Source organism: Ascaphus truei, chromosome 15 (assembly GCF_040206685.1).
Source record: "Ascaphus truei isolate aAscTru1 chromosome 15, aAscTru1.hap1, whole genome shotgun sequence".
Taxonomy (NCBI): Eukaryota; Metazoa; Chordata; class Amphibia; order Anura; family Ascaphidae; genus Ascaphus; species Ascaphus truei.
Genome location: NC_134497.1, coordinates 39383862 through 39398680, shown reverse-complemented (window position 1 = coordinate 39398680; position 14819 = coordinate 39383862). Strand labels below are relative to the sequence as shown.

Genomic DNA, 14819 nt, shown 5'->3' with positions numbered 1-14819 from the left:
TTCCCTGAAAGGGATAGGATTTCTTTATATGATTTGGTTTTTATTTCTTAAAAGTGACACTGTGTGAAGTGCTATGACACTGATATAAGTGAACCACTGAATGAAAATGTCTGAGTGCCTCTTGCCTACACATGTTAAAGCTGCAGTCCCTTACTTGGATGAAAACAAAGCAGGCAGAAGCCTGAGTTAAGCAATATAATACTTTGCATGATCCTGTTTGTTGTATAATTAACCCTAGAAGACTGTGTCTGGAAGAACCCAGACAGACGTCAGCGCTACAAAAGAGGGGCGTTTGTCACAGTATGTATTAAAATGTATGTGGTTTGGGTCTGTTCTGGAAACTGCAGACTCCGTCTGTTATGCTAATAGGCAGGAAGAACATCCTGGAAAGAATTAACATAGCCCGGTGATCAAAGGCTAACTGCCTAATTGTTTATGCTGGGCCCAGGAACCAAGGAACGGAGTGGTTTTTAAGTGTGATACTTCACACTAACAATGGAAGTCAAAAATCTGCTTCAAAGAGATTTGTGCTAGACAGCTCGACGCCTTGAGTGTAAGAGAAGGGTGGAAATGGTATATAAACCAGAGTCCCCCCTTACTCAATTGTCTTCATGTCTTCATTCATGATCTGCATGTATTGCTGTGATGTCAACTGAATTATTGAAGAAATGGCGCATCCTGTATCCTGATGGCTTTCTTGTCCTAACCTTTAAGTAAGTGTCCATATTTTGCCTGTTATTTGTATATCTCGTGTGTTCACCTTTATCAAGGAATAAATTATATTTTATCATATCTATGTCTCGTACCAGTTCAACACAGTTATTTTTGGTGTAAATTACAGCCTGTCATAAGTTACCGTGACAGGCTGCCAGATGGAAAAGTTAACAAGTCTGGTTAACGACACTGGCAACAAATTTGTAAAAGCCTGGACTCCGTGGTTGGCCCAGACAGACATCCCAGGAGTGGAGAGAGCCACAATTTGGCAATGATAGTGTTAAATGCATTCTCGTTTGAGGAGTGGGGAGGAGAAAGCTGCTGGTCGCATACAGAAAGGACGAATCAGAGAGCCCAGATAAAATGCAAGGGCATGGGTCCTCCACACAGGAGACGAACAAGGCTCCCCAAGGGCATCGTGGTCAAGCGGCAACGGAGAGGCCCCACCCCCCTCCCCACTATTCCCTTTTGCTTTTTGTTTTCTTAGCTGTTCTTAAGATTATCTTATCGAGGTTGTAAGTTAGAATTAGCTTAATGCAAAGATATGTTACGTATGGAAGACATATTAAAGGAGAGGCAGTAATAATTTCAATGTATGACAGTACTGTATATGGAATGACTTGTTTGTATTGAAAAAAAAAACACAATACAAATTGAAGTTACAAAAAAATTTTTTATAATTAATAATGAACATGTGCAATGTTATTAGTTAATATTAATGTAAATATATTGGGTTTTTTAAAAAAAGTTTTTCCTTTTTCTTGCAATCATCTTCTGCAGTTTGCTTTGTGTGTGGACCCAAGAGTCATAGGGTTGGGACTGGTTCAGGCAACCTTTGACACTGGGAGATATATTATGTGCATATGGTTACAGTATTAGTTTTAGGAATTATAACTACAACATTGTATATCTCTGGTAATGAACGTTCTTATCCTATGGGGACGTTTATGTGTATGTATATGCTTTTGTGTGTGTACTACCGGAGTGTTACCGTGAATAAAGTTTTGTTGTTCAAATGTACACGCTCTGACGCGCTGATGTTACGCATTGTGCGTCAGTGGGAGAATCACCTGGTCGGCTTGGGGTTGGTGACATCAGCGCGTCTAGAGAGTACAAAGTACGGTCTCTTTTTTCCTTGATAAAGAGCCTTTGGGCTGGAAACATGTTGGTTTGGGCTCTTAGCCTTTGCTCTATGATCCAATACATTTAGCATTTTACTACTTTTAGGACATGCACCTCTGTTCACCACGCATGGTTAGTGCTCCGTTTTTGCTCTATCCTTGTTGCCTACAGACCACTTCAGCATGATGGGGAACACACATTTTATTAGAACCAACAGCATGAAAATATAAAACATTAAGAACTTTAAAAAAAAATAAAAAAAATACAAAAATGATACAAATTACCTGCATTTAAAAAGTTATAACTTTTTTTATCCTTTAAAACTGCTCGTTTTATGCACCATAAACTAGTGACTTTGCATTGATTTAGCGTAACACAGATACATGTGCACTTATATGTGAGCGTCTTAGTCGCTGATTATCCAAAACATGCCTGGCTTTAGAGATAGGTTTCTCCCCTGTGTGTGTCCTCTTGTGTGTGTTCAGGTGGGATAACTGACTAAATCTCTTCCCACATTCCCCACATACATGCGGTCTCTCCCCTGTGTGTGTCCTCACGTGTGTGTTCAGGCTGGATAACACACTAAATCCCTTCCCACATTCCCCACATACATGCGGTCTCTCCCTTGTATGTGTCCGCTTGTGTGTGTTCAGGTTGGATAACACACTAAATCCCTTCCCACATTCCCCACATACATGTGGTCTCTCCCCTGTGTGTATCCTCATGTGTGTGTTCAGGTGGCATAACACAATAAATCCCTTCCCACATTCCCCACATACATGCGGTCTCTCCCCTGTGTGTGTCCTCATGTGTGTGTTCAGGCTGGATAACACACTAAATCCCTTCCCACATTCCCCACATACATGCGGTCTCTCCCCTGTGTGTGTCCTCTTGTGTCTGTTCAGGCTGGATAACCGACTAAATCCCTTCCCACATTCCCCACATACATGCGGTCTCTCCCCTCTGTGTGTCCTCATGTGTGTCCTCAGGTTGCATAACACACTAAATCCCTTCCCACATTCTCCACATACATGCGGTCTCTCCCCTGTGTGTGTCCTTAGGTGTGTGTTCAGGCTGGATAACCGACTAAATCCCTTCCCACATTCCCCACATACATGCGGTCTCTCCCCTCTGTGTGTCCTCATGTGTGTGTTCAGGTTGCATAACACACTAAATCCCTTCCCACATTCCCCACATACATGCGGTCTCTCCCCTCTGTGTGTCCTCATGTGTGTGTTCAGGTTGCATAACACACTAAATCCCTTCCCACATTCCCCACATACATGTGGTCTCTCCCCTGTGTGTGTCCTCATGTGTGTGTTCAGGTGGCATAACACACTAAATCCCTTCCCACATTCCCCACATACATGCGGTCTCTCCCCTGTGTGTGTCCTCATGTGTGTCCTCATGTGTGTGTTCAGGCGGGATAGCACACTAAATCCCTTCCCACATTCCCCACATACATGTGGTCTCTCCCCTGTGTCTATCATCTGGTGTCTGAACAGGTGGGATAACGAACTAAATCTCTTCCCACATTCCCCACATACATGTGGTCTCTCCCTGGTCTGTGTCCTCTTCTGTAGGTCTGATAACCAAGTCAGACTCTTCTCACTTTCTCCAAGATCTTTTCCGGTGGCAGCTGCTAATATATATCTTTTGGAATGAGAAGCAGTTACAGTACATTGTTTATTAATTGCCTTGACTGGTTGAAAGATGCATTTTCTGTTATATTTACTGGAATGTTGCAAGATTGTTCTGTCCTCATCTTTTCCATATACTCATTTGGGTGTTTGAACTTGAGATGTTTGAGGAGGTAATCTTGACTGCTAAAAGCAACCTTGCAGTGCTGGGATGGGTGGATTATTGGTGCTTGTCTTTGTACTAGACGAGACAAAAAAGTCACTGTTACACAAACTGTCTTACAAAAGGCCATGAAGTAGAGGTAAGTTGGCATATCACAAAAAGTTCAGGATAAAAGTAAACTATAGACGTACATTGTAAAAATTAAGGGTTTAGCATGTGCAGCATGAGGGCCGGGAGAGTAGATGTAGTGGATCATACATTTAAAGTGGATCCTAATATTTAACGATTTAAAAGGAAATCTCACTAACTGCAAAACACCAATTAAAGTGGCAGAAATCTTTTCAAATCCTTTGATAAATAGTAAGTCGATAGTTTCAGTTGTGAACGTATAATTAAAAACTGTTTGAACAATGAATAGAATACGTCTCATTAGAAGCTCACATATCAGTCACCGGGTGTTCCCGTTACCGCACCATGTACCAGGTCTCTAATAGTTATAGGATGACCCAACTTTCTGCTAAATCTCCATTGTTAAATCAGGAACCAAATGCCCAATTATTGTATTTGACATCACAGATGTTATTCAGACTTAATTAAGATATAACAGACGACAGAGAAGCCCAATGCTACATCCAACATGACAGAAACACACAGTAAAATACTTATATATTCTCTTGAAATAGGGTCATTTAGTTTAACCCTTTGGCCAAGCGTTGTAAGCTTGCGAGCCACGACAAGGCAGACACCTGTTCGCAAGTCCTAACACTAACAGATAAAATACTAATATACCTCTATTAGGATTAAAATTCTCATTTACCTCTATTAGGAGGGAGAAAGACCACAGTGGGTCTATATCCAGCAGAATGAAAGGACCTGCAAACTAGGGAAGTGGGGAGGGGCGGGCTTAAAACCTGGGAAGGAGGAGCCACTAACCTCCAGCATATGCCACGCTCAATAGCACTCCATTTTGACACATATACATATATATATTTTGTGGGGGCTCAGGGGTTCCCAAAAAGATCTTGCTGGAGTTCTGTGTTTTGTTAATTAAGATATACCAATATCATCCAGTGAATTCCAGAACTATGTTAATTTTTTAATATATTTGTTTAAAAGGTTTTTCTTTTTGTTTTTTTAGGGAACCAAGGAGTCTGTGTAACTGATTCTCCCCCATACGAACATTGCATTTTATTAAACACTATGATATAGATAGATATCATAGTGCTTAATAAAATGCAATGTTTGCGCACGCACGCACACACACACACGCACACACACACGCGGTGATGGGGACAATACAAACACAAAAACGATGCAAAATCATGGAATGTGATTCCAAAAAAAAAGGAATGTGATTCCCTCCCTTTAAGGTGACATCCCTGCACCCAAAAAAGGGGATTCATCACATGGTACATCCACCAACTCCCTTCATTACCTTAGCGGTTAGCCACTGGAGGTAATGAAGGGGGGTTATTAATGTGTTTATTTATTACTGGGTTAGCATTTATCAGCAATGCGGATATCTGCCCCCCCCCCGACCCCCATTGAGAGGGCCTAGTTATCCACAGTGATATTCAATGGTTTTATGTGTAAAATGTATTTTGAATGTTCTTTTTTGTTTTGTTTTAAACATGCATATATTTTTTGTTAATGTTTAAAACCACATTTGTCTAATAGGGATATTGGACATTAGTCTAGAAGGGGGACGGAAGTAGGGGATGTGGATGATGGCGGTAGTTGCCCCGGGAGGGTGGTTAGGCTTCCCGAGGAGAGGTTGGGGTGGTGATGAGCAGGGTTAACCCATTAATTACCTTAGCGACTAGAATGGCAATGCTTCACTGGCCACTAACAGGGTTAGGTAATGTTTTAATTTAAATAAAGTATTAACCCGTTTGATGCCTGTGGCATGAAACAGGCTAATGTTATTTTGATCATAGGTTTCTGTAATAATATACATTACAGAAGCCTATGATAGAAATTTTAACCCAATGCGGTATAACACACATTATTAACGGTCGTGTTAATTCTCATATCGCGAGATTGACCCAAATATCACACCCAGTAAATTATTACCACATTCTTGATATATACCACATTAAAATTGTGGTAATAACACCCGTTAGTTTATTATTTCCCCGGTGCGATATTAGCTCCACTTTAACAGAATTTGATGTATCTGAGCTGTAGTGTTTTGTTTATGTCTGCGGGACAAACCAAGAACTAACCATGCGTTACTAACTATTAAGATGGCATATGGGGGTAGTGTAGTGTTTATATTATCCCCTTTGTGGTCAGCTAGTCATGGAAACCGATGACTAGTTGACCCATGTACTATAAGGGGTTAATATGTACAGTAATGTACTTTATCATCTATTCCATGTTTGTTTAGCTTATCATATATATTACACACAGTGTTCGACAATCCTATACATTTAAACGCCCGGAAAACAAAAAAAACCTCCCCCTACCTGACAGCTGATTGGCGCGCGCTCCCAGGCTTTGTGGGAGCGCGGTCAGTCTCTATATGAGTCCGCCCCCAACGAGCAGCCATTCTTTTCCCATGGAGAATGGAGGACACAGTAAGCCTTTCCTCTTTTCCAACCCCCCCGTGTGTGTAGAGTGAGAGAGTGTGTGTGTGTATATGGGAGTGTGTGTGTGTATATGGGGGAGTGTGTGTGTGTATATGGGGGAGTGTGTGTGTGTGTGTATATGGGGGAGTGTGAGTGTGTGTGTGTATATGGGGGAGTGTGTGTGTGTGTGTGTGTATATGGGGGAGTGTGTGTGTGTATATGGGGGAGTGTGTGTGTGTGTATATGGGGGAGTGTGTGTGTATATGGGGGAGTGTGTGTGTGTGTGTGTATATGGGGGAGTGTGTGTGTGTGTGTGTATATGGGGGAGTGTGTGTGTGTGTATATGGGGGAGTGTGTGTGTGTGTGTGTATATGGGGGAGTGTGTGTGTGTATATGGGGGAGTGTGTGTGTGTGTGTATATGGGGGAGTGTGTGTATATATATGGGGGAGTGTGTGTGTATATGGGGGAGTGTGTGTGTATATGGGGGAGTGTGTATGTATATGGGGGAATGTGTGTGTATGTATATGGGGGAATGTGTGTGTGTGTATATGGGGGAGTGTGTGTGTGTGTGTATATGTGTGTGTCTGTAGGACACCAGAGGTACCCCCCAATCAGTCACCCCCCCACCTAGTCAGTCAAAGTCACCCAGTCAGTCACCATCTCCCCACCCAGTTCCCTCCCATCAGTCAGTCCCCCCTGTCTCTCCCCCCTTCCTGTCTCTCCCCTCTCCGTTTCTCTCCCCGCCCTGTCTCTCACCCACACTCTCTCTGTCTCACCCACACTCTCTCTGTCTCACCCACACTCTCTCTGTCTCACCCACACTCTCTCTGTCTCACCCACACTCTCTCTGTCTCACCCACACTCTCTCTGTCTCACCCACACTCTCTCTGTCTCACCCACACTCTCTCTGTCTCACCCACACTCTCTCTGTCTCACCCACACTCTCTCTGTCTCACCCACACTCTCGATCTGGATATCTTATTTACCCTGTATATCTTAACTGCCCTATACTACACCAACATAATTTATACTGCTTTCTTGCAGATCTGACTCAAGCTTCACATGGAAGACATCGGAACCCCCCCTAACCCAGAAGACAGGTAGGGAACACCTCCCCTCCAATGTATAACATTGCGGGAATGCGGGTACCTGGACATTGAGGGACTGCGGATCAGGTAAGATCCCAGGCAGGATTGCTGCTTTAGATATTGTGCAGCGGGGACGTCCAGACACTGGTTAAGGGGTTCAGGAAACTAGTCACTCACATCTGGCTTTTATTTCTAGATCCAACATTTACACACACACACACACACACACACACACACACACACACACACACACACACACACACACACACACACACACACACACACACACACACACACACACATTGTAGTATAATGTAATACAATAAATACATTTGTCATAAACGAATGTTCTGACTAGGAATTTATTAAATATATTGTATTTATGTATTTTATTTTAAAGCGGGGTTGGGGGCGGGACTAGGGTTGGGGGGCGGGACTAGATGGCGAGTAGATTTTTTGGTTGGGCGAGTAGATTTTTGGGTGATTTGTCAAACACACATACATATACATATACATATATATATATATATATATATATATAGGGTAGTATACTGTGTGCTCATTTGCATGTCATTTCCCAGAATCCCTTGCTGCAGTGGAAGCACTGTGTGCTGGGTGATAATGGTAAAAGGCAGGGTTGCAGACCTAAGACATGCAAATGAGCATACAGTAATATTTCCATTGGTCATTATATACATACTGTAGGAAAGACAGGGCTAACGCCAGCCTGGAGTAGGTGATAAAATATTTGCGGTATTTCTGCTGTTCATCCCAATCCGATAAATATCGGAAATTGATGTATGGCAGTTTTTACTTGAAAATGTGGTTGTAACGGATCGGGGGACGCGCGCCTCTCAGCGTGTCCCTGTCACCTCCGGTCCCACGGCGGCTCTCTGCCCCACTCCCTCAACGCCTTACCTCCTCCTCGGCAGACAGTTCCCCCGTGGCGCGCGGCGATCGGGGCGCACGCACGGCAGCCTTACAGAAGGCGCGCGCACCCGATCCTCTTACCTGTCCTCCCGTACTACTGGCTCCTCCCCTCATCGGCTGCAGGCTATTATCAGGTATCTTCCCTGTCTCCACTCCTGCTTACCTGGACCTATCACTGCAGCCACTCAGTCAAGCCTCCGCTCCACCCCTTGCTACCATTGGCTCTCAGCCCTTTATAACCACTGTCTGCCCTCTCCAACGCCGGTCAGCATAGCTTCTCTGTGGCTCCTGTGTGCAGCAACCTGTGCTTCGCTCTCTGTTCCAGCTCCTTGTTCCTGACCCTGTCTCTGTTTGGATTTCCCTGGTTTGATCTCGGCTTGGCTTTACTACGTGTACCTCTCAACCCCTGGACTCTGCAAGTGGATCTCACTACGCTGCCTTCTCCTGCCCCTGACCCTTGACTCTTGGACATCTACCCGTCTAGGTTTAGTGATATTAAGTTCTAGTTGACCCGTAATGGTGTATGCAGATCTATCAATATTTGTAATTTAACATCAGTAATAAGACAATAGAAATGTAAAAACCACACAACACACATATTCCTGATTACCTGGTGCTGGTGCGTTACTTTTCGACAGCATACCCCACTTGATACCAAGCTCTTTCCCATATTCATCTCCATACCAGACCAGGAGCTCTGTGTGTGGGGGGAGGTCTGTGCAGGTTCTGTAGTAGATTTTCCTGTGGTACTGCAACGCCACAAGGTTCTGTTCTTCCTTGTTTCTCGCACAATTTACAAACCTAAAATTGGGACAGTTAGTGAGGTCTCAAAGTAATGTCTATTTTATAAAGAGCTGAAAAAAGATACAAGTCGTTAATAATGTGACTTGTCTTCTCTTTCTTCTCTACAGTTTTTGAGCTGAACAGAAGTTAGTGGAGAGCAATATATATACGATGCTCACTTGTATGTACCCACAGTTTGAAAGGAATGGGAGCCACAGGCCACACCAGTGACTACTTTCTTATTACTTAAAAAAAACAAAAAAAAAAACACTTGTAATTAAAAAGTCCCCGACAAGATGACATGAGTGCCACAAAGGTGAGTTTTCTTCCGGTGGAACTAAACAGAAAGTGGGGTTGCTGTAACATGGTGACCACTTTTTAAGCTATGGGAAACCAGGAAATTATAGGTGTTGCTGTTGTTCTGAAATAGCCTTTGCACTGGAGATACATTCTGTCACCCACATACAGGTGCTGATATAAAAAGCCGATTTATTAAACACAAAAGTGTAATCAAGAAAGGTACCGATCCGACCATCTTGGTACAACACTGTGTCCAACACAAGCATACTATAGCAGCCACGAGAGTAATGTGCATAGAAATAGTTCCACTGGGAAGGGCTGCTCTACATAGGGACATTGCATTATTAAGACGTGAAGCTTACTGGATATTCCATCTGTGTACCAGTAATGGAGGTGGACTTAAAAAGCAGCTTAATCTGAAGTGCTTTCGTGACAGGCGTTCATTTTTATTTTTCAATAGTGGATCGACGCCTTGACACCTCCGTCCTCTTCATCTATTCATATTAACTGGAAGTCTTAAATATGGATCCACAACTACTTAAGCCGTTTGCTGGTTCCATTTCAGTGTTACTTCCCTTTGTTAGTCTTTTATGTTTTGGGGTTAGTCTGTTTATGTTGTTAGTCTTGGTTTCTGTCTTTTACAGTTTCTGTTCACTTTAGTGTACTTTTACAGAAAAGAACCCACTTGAATCATGCACTCCACTTACGTGAACAAGATCACATTGACTGGAAAGAGGTGGTATTAGCCACCTCCACTGATATAGAGAAAATAATTTATTTACACAATGAACCATAAAGAATGTGATTAAAATCAAACCTCATAATGCTAACTGTGTTGATAAGAACGGTAGGTTAGTAATCCTACCAGAACTTCTCGTGGCTCACAACTCTGATATTGCGCCTATATATATATATAACTAAGTCAGTCATGTGAACATACTTAGAATAGCTACATGTCATGTAGAAGGATGTGGAATTCCTATTTAAACTAAAGTGATCGTGGATAACTGGTGTGATTAAATAAAACACTGTCGCTATACTTGTATTTACTGACTGATTGCCAACTGAAGTACTTGAACAGAGGAGGTGTAGCTCCCTCGTGTGTTCATTCAGGATATAGGTCTGGGGAAAGATAGCAGCTATTGCCTGTTCTCTCATAAACCCTATATACATATATGCCTGAATCGTGTATTTATTGCTGGCTCACAGAACTGTCCCCACGTGGGGTTGATTGTTGCGCTATACCAGGTAAGGCTAAGGCCCCGGTAACTCCGCTGCAACGCGCGCCCGCGAGATTGTCGGCGCGTGCAGCCGATTCCCCGGTCTGCAGGAACCTGCAGACCAAAAGACCGGGGGGGGCGTGGCGAGGGAGTGACGGGGCGCGGCCATGACGTCACCTGGCAGGTTCACCTTCATTGGCTGAACCGCCGGGGGGCGTGGCTTAGCGCTCCGTATCGAGTCCTGTTCTCAATTCTATCTATCCTCTCAGCGGGCCCGGCGCCATTGAGGGGAGGGCTCTCGTCCCTGCAGCATCCGCTGCAGTTGCCAGCGAGGTCCAGCACTAAGGCTAAGGCCCCGGTCACGGCGCTCTAATGCGCGCTCGCGCTTTCGGCTGCGCGTTCCGGCGATTCCCCGGTCTGCAGCTCACTGCAGGAGCAGAGACCGGGGGGGGGGGGGGGGGGGGCGTGCCGGAGGAGTGACGGGGGCGCGGCCATGACGTCACCCGGCAGGTTCGCCCTCATTGGCTGAACCGCCGGGGGGCGTGCCTAGCCGCTCGACGCGAGTTCCTGCTCTCAATTCTATTGAGAGCAGGAGTAGCTCTCGCGCGAGCGCTGCGGCCCCCCCCCCCCCCCCCCTCGCAGCGGGCCCGGCGCCGTTGCGGGGAGGGCTCTGGTGAGCGCAGCGTCCGCCACAGCGGACGCTGTAGCATGCAGCGGGGGCAAGGCCTAAGGCTGCGTCCCCGCTAGCGCTGAGCTCGCTGAGCAGGCGGCAAGCGAAAGGAAAGCAAGCGATGCTTGTAAGCAGAGAAGATATTTAGTATGAGTATGCACGGCTGCGGTTAACCCCGCGTACAACCTACCTGCTAGTGGATGCTCTTCGGCGTCCACATCACTAACAGCAGAGACATATTCCCTATATTATTTCAGGGTCGGAGTGGACGTACTGCAAACACGCAGGCACTGAGCAAGTTAAAAATACAGACACCCTGCAGAACAAAATGGGTTAAGAAGACGCTCAGATCCTGGAGCAGTTTCCATGAACTAAACCCCAAACTTCAGACCTGGGTCAGCTCAGTCTGACTGAGAATGTCCCTCGGCTCCTCCCACATTATAGAGTGTCAGCTCTTTAGGGTAGCACAAGGTGTTTTGAGCCGTTTGTATTCATTGGGCCATCATATGTGAAATAAAGTCCATCAACTTCCTGTATTACCAACATCTATATGAAACCACACACCCCGCCCCACACCTGATTGGGCAATAGACTGTGACGTCAGCGGCAGTAGCGAGAAAAGACTTCTCCCCTCCGGTCTGCCGGCTCACTGCCGTGCGCGCGCAGCCGAACTCACAGCCAATTATAAGTGCCGCGCGCTATGTAACGGGCTTTAGGACCCTGCTGAAAGAGGGGAGGGGGGGGCAGGGGCGCGCGGACACTCACCGCAGAGGGGGGATCCTGCCTGACTCTCCCGGCCCCTCCCAGCTGCTGCATGTGTGGGAGACGCTGCTGGCTGCTGCTGCTGCTGCTGCTCTCTGCCCGGCTGAGAAGGGATTCCTTCCTGCTGCTCATGTGCCTCCGGCCTAGAGCGACCAGGTGACCAGCAGCAGCCAATCACAGTAATAATAATAATAACCAGCAAAGGGGTTAATGTTAAAGGGGAAGAGACACCACGAGACTTTCCCTGCCGGGGGCGTGGCTTAGAAGGACCCCACGTGATGATGACAAGACAAATGTTCATAGCAAATGTCAGGAAATTTTATATAACATTTTTATAACATAAGATGGCGGCAGAATGTAGGTTCCCTTTGTGCAAATAGCTAACATGTGATGTTTAATTCGGCGATTAACAAACCCATTACAAACTGTGCGTAACCTTTACCATCAAGGTGTCTGCCACTGACATAAATAATAACCGCTATCGCTATACGCGCTGCTCGGCCTTAATCACAGGGGCGGTTATGGGTCCCATTCTCTCCCGGTAACACAGGTATAAATGATTGTAAGCTCTGTGGGGTATATGCCATAGCTGTTGGAAAGTTGCCACCACTCCGGGTTTTGACGACGTATCTCCGGGCTCCGGGTTTACCGGTGGTGGTGTGCAGCGTCTCCCGACGGCCTCAAAGTCCTCCCGGCATCTTCCCCTGCCAGTAACTTCTCTCAATCTGGTCACGCAGCGTCAAATGGCGCCACATTGCCATGGCAACGGGAACGCTACGTGACATCACACAGCACGTCCCGTTGTCATGGCTACTTGACACCGTGACGTCACTTAGCATCAGTTGTCATGGCATCATTTGACGCCGCACGGCCATATTGACGGCTTGCTGTGGGTGATGCAGGGACGATATTGGAACGATGCCAGAGGATATCACAGAGACGCCGCCGAAGGTAATTTGCGAAATTTTAAAATGCCTCTGGGTTGCCTTCAGTAGAAGGTGGCTACCCTGGCTGTTGGGGTGTTTAATACATTTATTGGGGTGAGCTCCACACGGGACCCCCACTGGGGTGGGGGGCTGCACATGGGCCCCCACTGGGATGGGAGGCTACACTCATGTCCCCAATGGGGTGAGGGCTGCACCTGGGCCCCCACAAGGTGAGGGTTGACATATGAGTCCCCACTAGGGCAGGAATCTACACTTTTATAGAGACGTGCCTTCATGCATTATTATAATCACAGAATTAGGTTATTAATATTTATTTATTTATTTATAAAATATTTTACCAGGAAGTAATACATTGAGAGTTACCTCTCGTTTTCAAGTATGTCCTGGGCACAGAGTTAAGACAAATAATACATGGTTAGAAATACAGTTACATAAATGAACAGTGTATACATTATATACAAGACATTGCATGCACAGTTAAAGAAAATATATATATTATGGGCGTATGAAACAGTTACAGACCAGATTAAAATGTGAGTCAGCCTTAGATTTGAAAGAACTTAAACTGGTGGTGGATGTGAGAGTCTCTGGTAGGTTGTTCCAGTTTTGGGGTGCACGGTAAGAGAAGGAGGAGTAGCCGGATACTTTGTTGAGCCTTGGGACCATGAACAGTCTTTTGGAGTCCGATCTCAGATGATAAGTGCTGCATGTGGTAGGGGTGAGGAGCTTGTTCAGATAGCTGGGTAGCTTGCCCATAAAGAATTTAAAGGCAAGACAGGAAAGGTGAACTTTGCGCCTAGACTCGAGTGATGACCAATCTAGTTCTTTGAGCATTTCGCAGTGATGTGTGTTATAGTTGCATTGGAGAACAAAACGACAAATTGAGTTGTAGAGGGTGTTAAGTTTGCTAAAGTGGGTTTAAGGTGCCGAGCCATATACTATGTTCCATAGTCAATAATTGGCATTAGCATCTGCTGTGCGATACGCTTTCTGACCAGGAAACGTATTTGTTCCTGTAAAGTACCCCTAGTTTGGCATAGGTCTTGGTTGTCAGGGTATCAATGTGCATCCCGAATGTTAAGTGGGAGTCAAACCATTTGCCCAGGTATTTAAAACTAGCGACAGGGGTTAGGGTTGTGTTAGCGATGGTTCTAATCTGGAGCTCAGTTGCTGGAAGCTTTAAAAATTTAGTCTTGGTTCCAAATACCATTGTTTCAATCTTGTCAGTGTTTAAAAACAGTTTGTTGTGGGAAATCCAGTTTTCGAGTCTCAAAAAGTCAGACTGAAGTATGTGTTGAAGGTCAGAGAGGCTATGGCTGTGTGCATATAGGATTGTGTCACCTGCATACATGTGTATTGAGGCTTCCTTACAAGCTGTGGGAAGATCATTGATGAACACTGAGAAGAGTAGGGGCCCCAGAACAGAGCCTTGCAGGACACCACAGGTGATATCCAGAGGGTTGGAGTTAGAGCCTGAGCTGGACACATGTTGGGATCTACCTGATAGGTAGGACTGAAACCAGTTTAAAGCATGCTTCCGTATTCCAGAGCTCTGGAGTTTGTTAAGCAGGATAACATGATCAACAGTATCAAAAGCCTTTGCAAAATCTATGAATACTGCACTAGTGAGTTGTCTCCGTTGCATTCCATACTGGATTTCATTGCAAACTTTTAGCAGGGTAGTTACGGTGGAGTGTTTGGGGCGAAAGCCAGATTGGAATTGGCTAGGACCTCCATGCTGCCAAAGACAGAGGTCATTACACTCTGCTCATATTACTCGGCCTCTCTGCAGCTTTCGACACCGTGGACCACCCTCTTCTCCTTCACATTCTCCATACTCTTGGTATTCGGAATAAAGCTCTATCCTGGATCTCCTCTTACCTCTCCCATCGTACTTTCAGTGTCTTTT

At 45.3% G+C, this 14819-nt stretch overlaps 1 protein-coding gene across 2 annotated transcripts; it reads right to left on the bottom strand.

Moving 5' to 3' along the window:
- Nucleotides 1–1413: 1413 nt before the first annotated feature.
- Nucleotides 1414–12134, bottom strand: LOC142466843 (uncharacterized). 2 transcript variants are annotated; one of them, XM_075572352.1, is made up of 4 exons: nucleotides 11967–12134; nucleotides 11392–11517; nucleotides 8839–9029; nucleotides 1414–3717 (listed from the first exon to the last, which is right to left on the bottom strand). In XM_075572352.1, exon 4 carries the CDS (start codon nucleotides 3324–3326, stop codon nucleotides 2202–2204), a length of 1125 nt encoding a protein of 374 aa, XP_075428467.1. In that variant the 5' UTR covers nucleotides 3327–3717; nucleotides 8839–9029; nucleotides 11392–11517; nucleotides 11967–12134; the 3' UTR covers nucleotides 1414–2201. The 2 variants fall into 2 exon arrangements, with proteins under 2 accessions (XP_075428467.1, XP_075428468.1); XM_075572353.1 differs by lacking the exon at nucleotides 11392–11517.
- Nucleotides 12135–14819: the final 2685 nt, after the last annotated feature.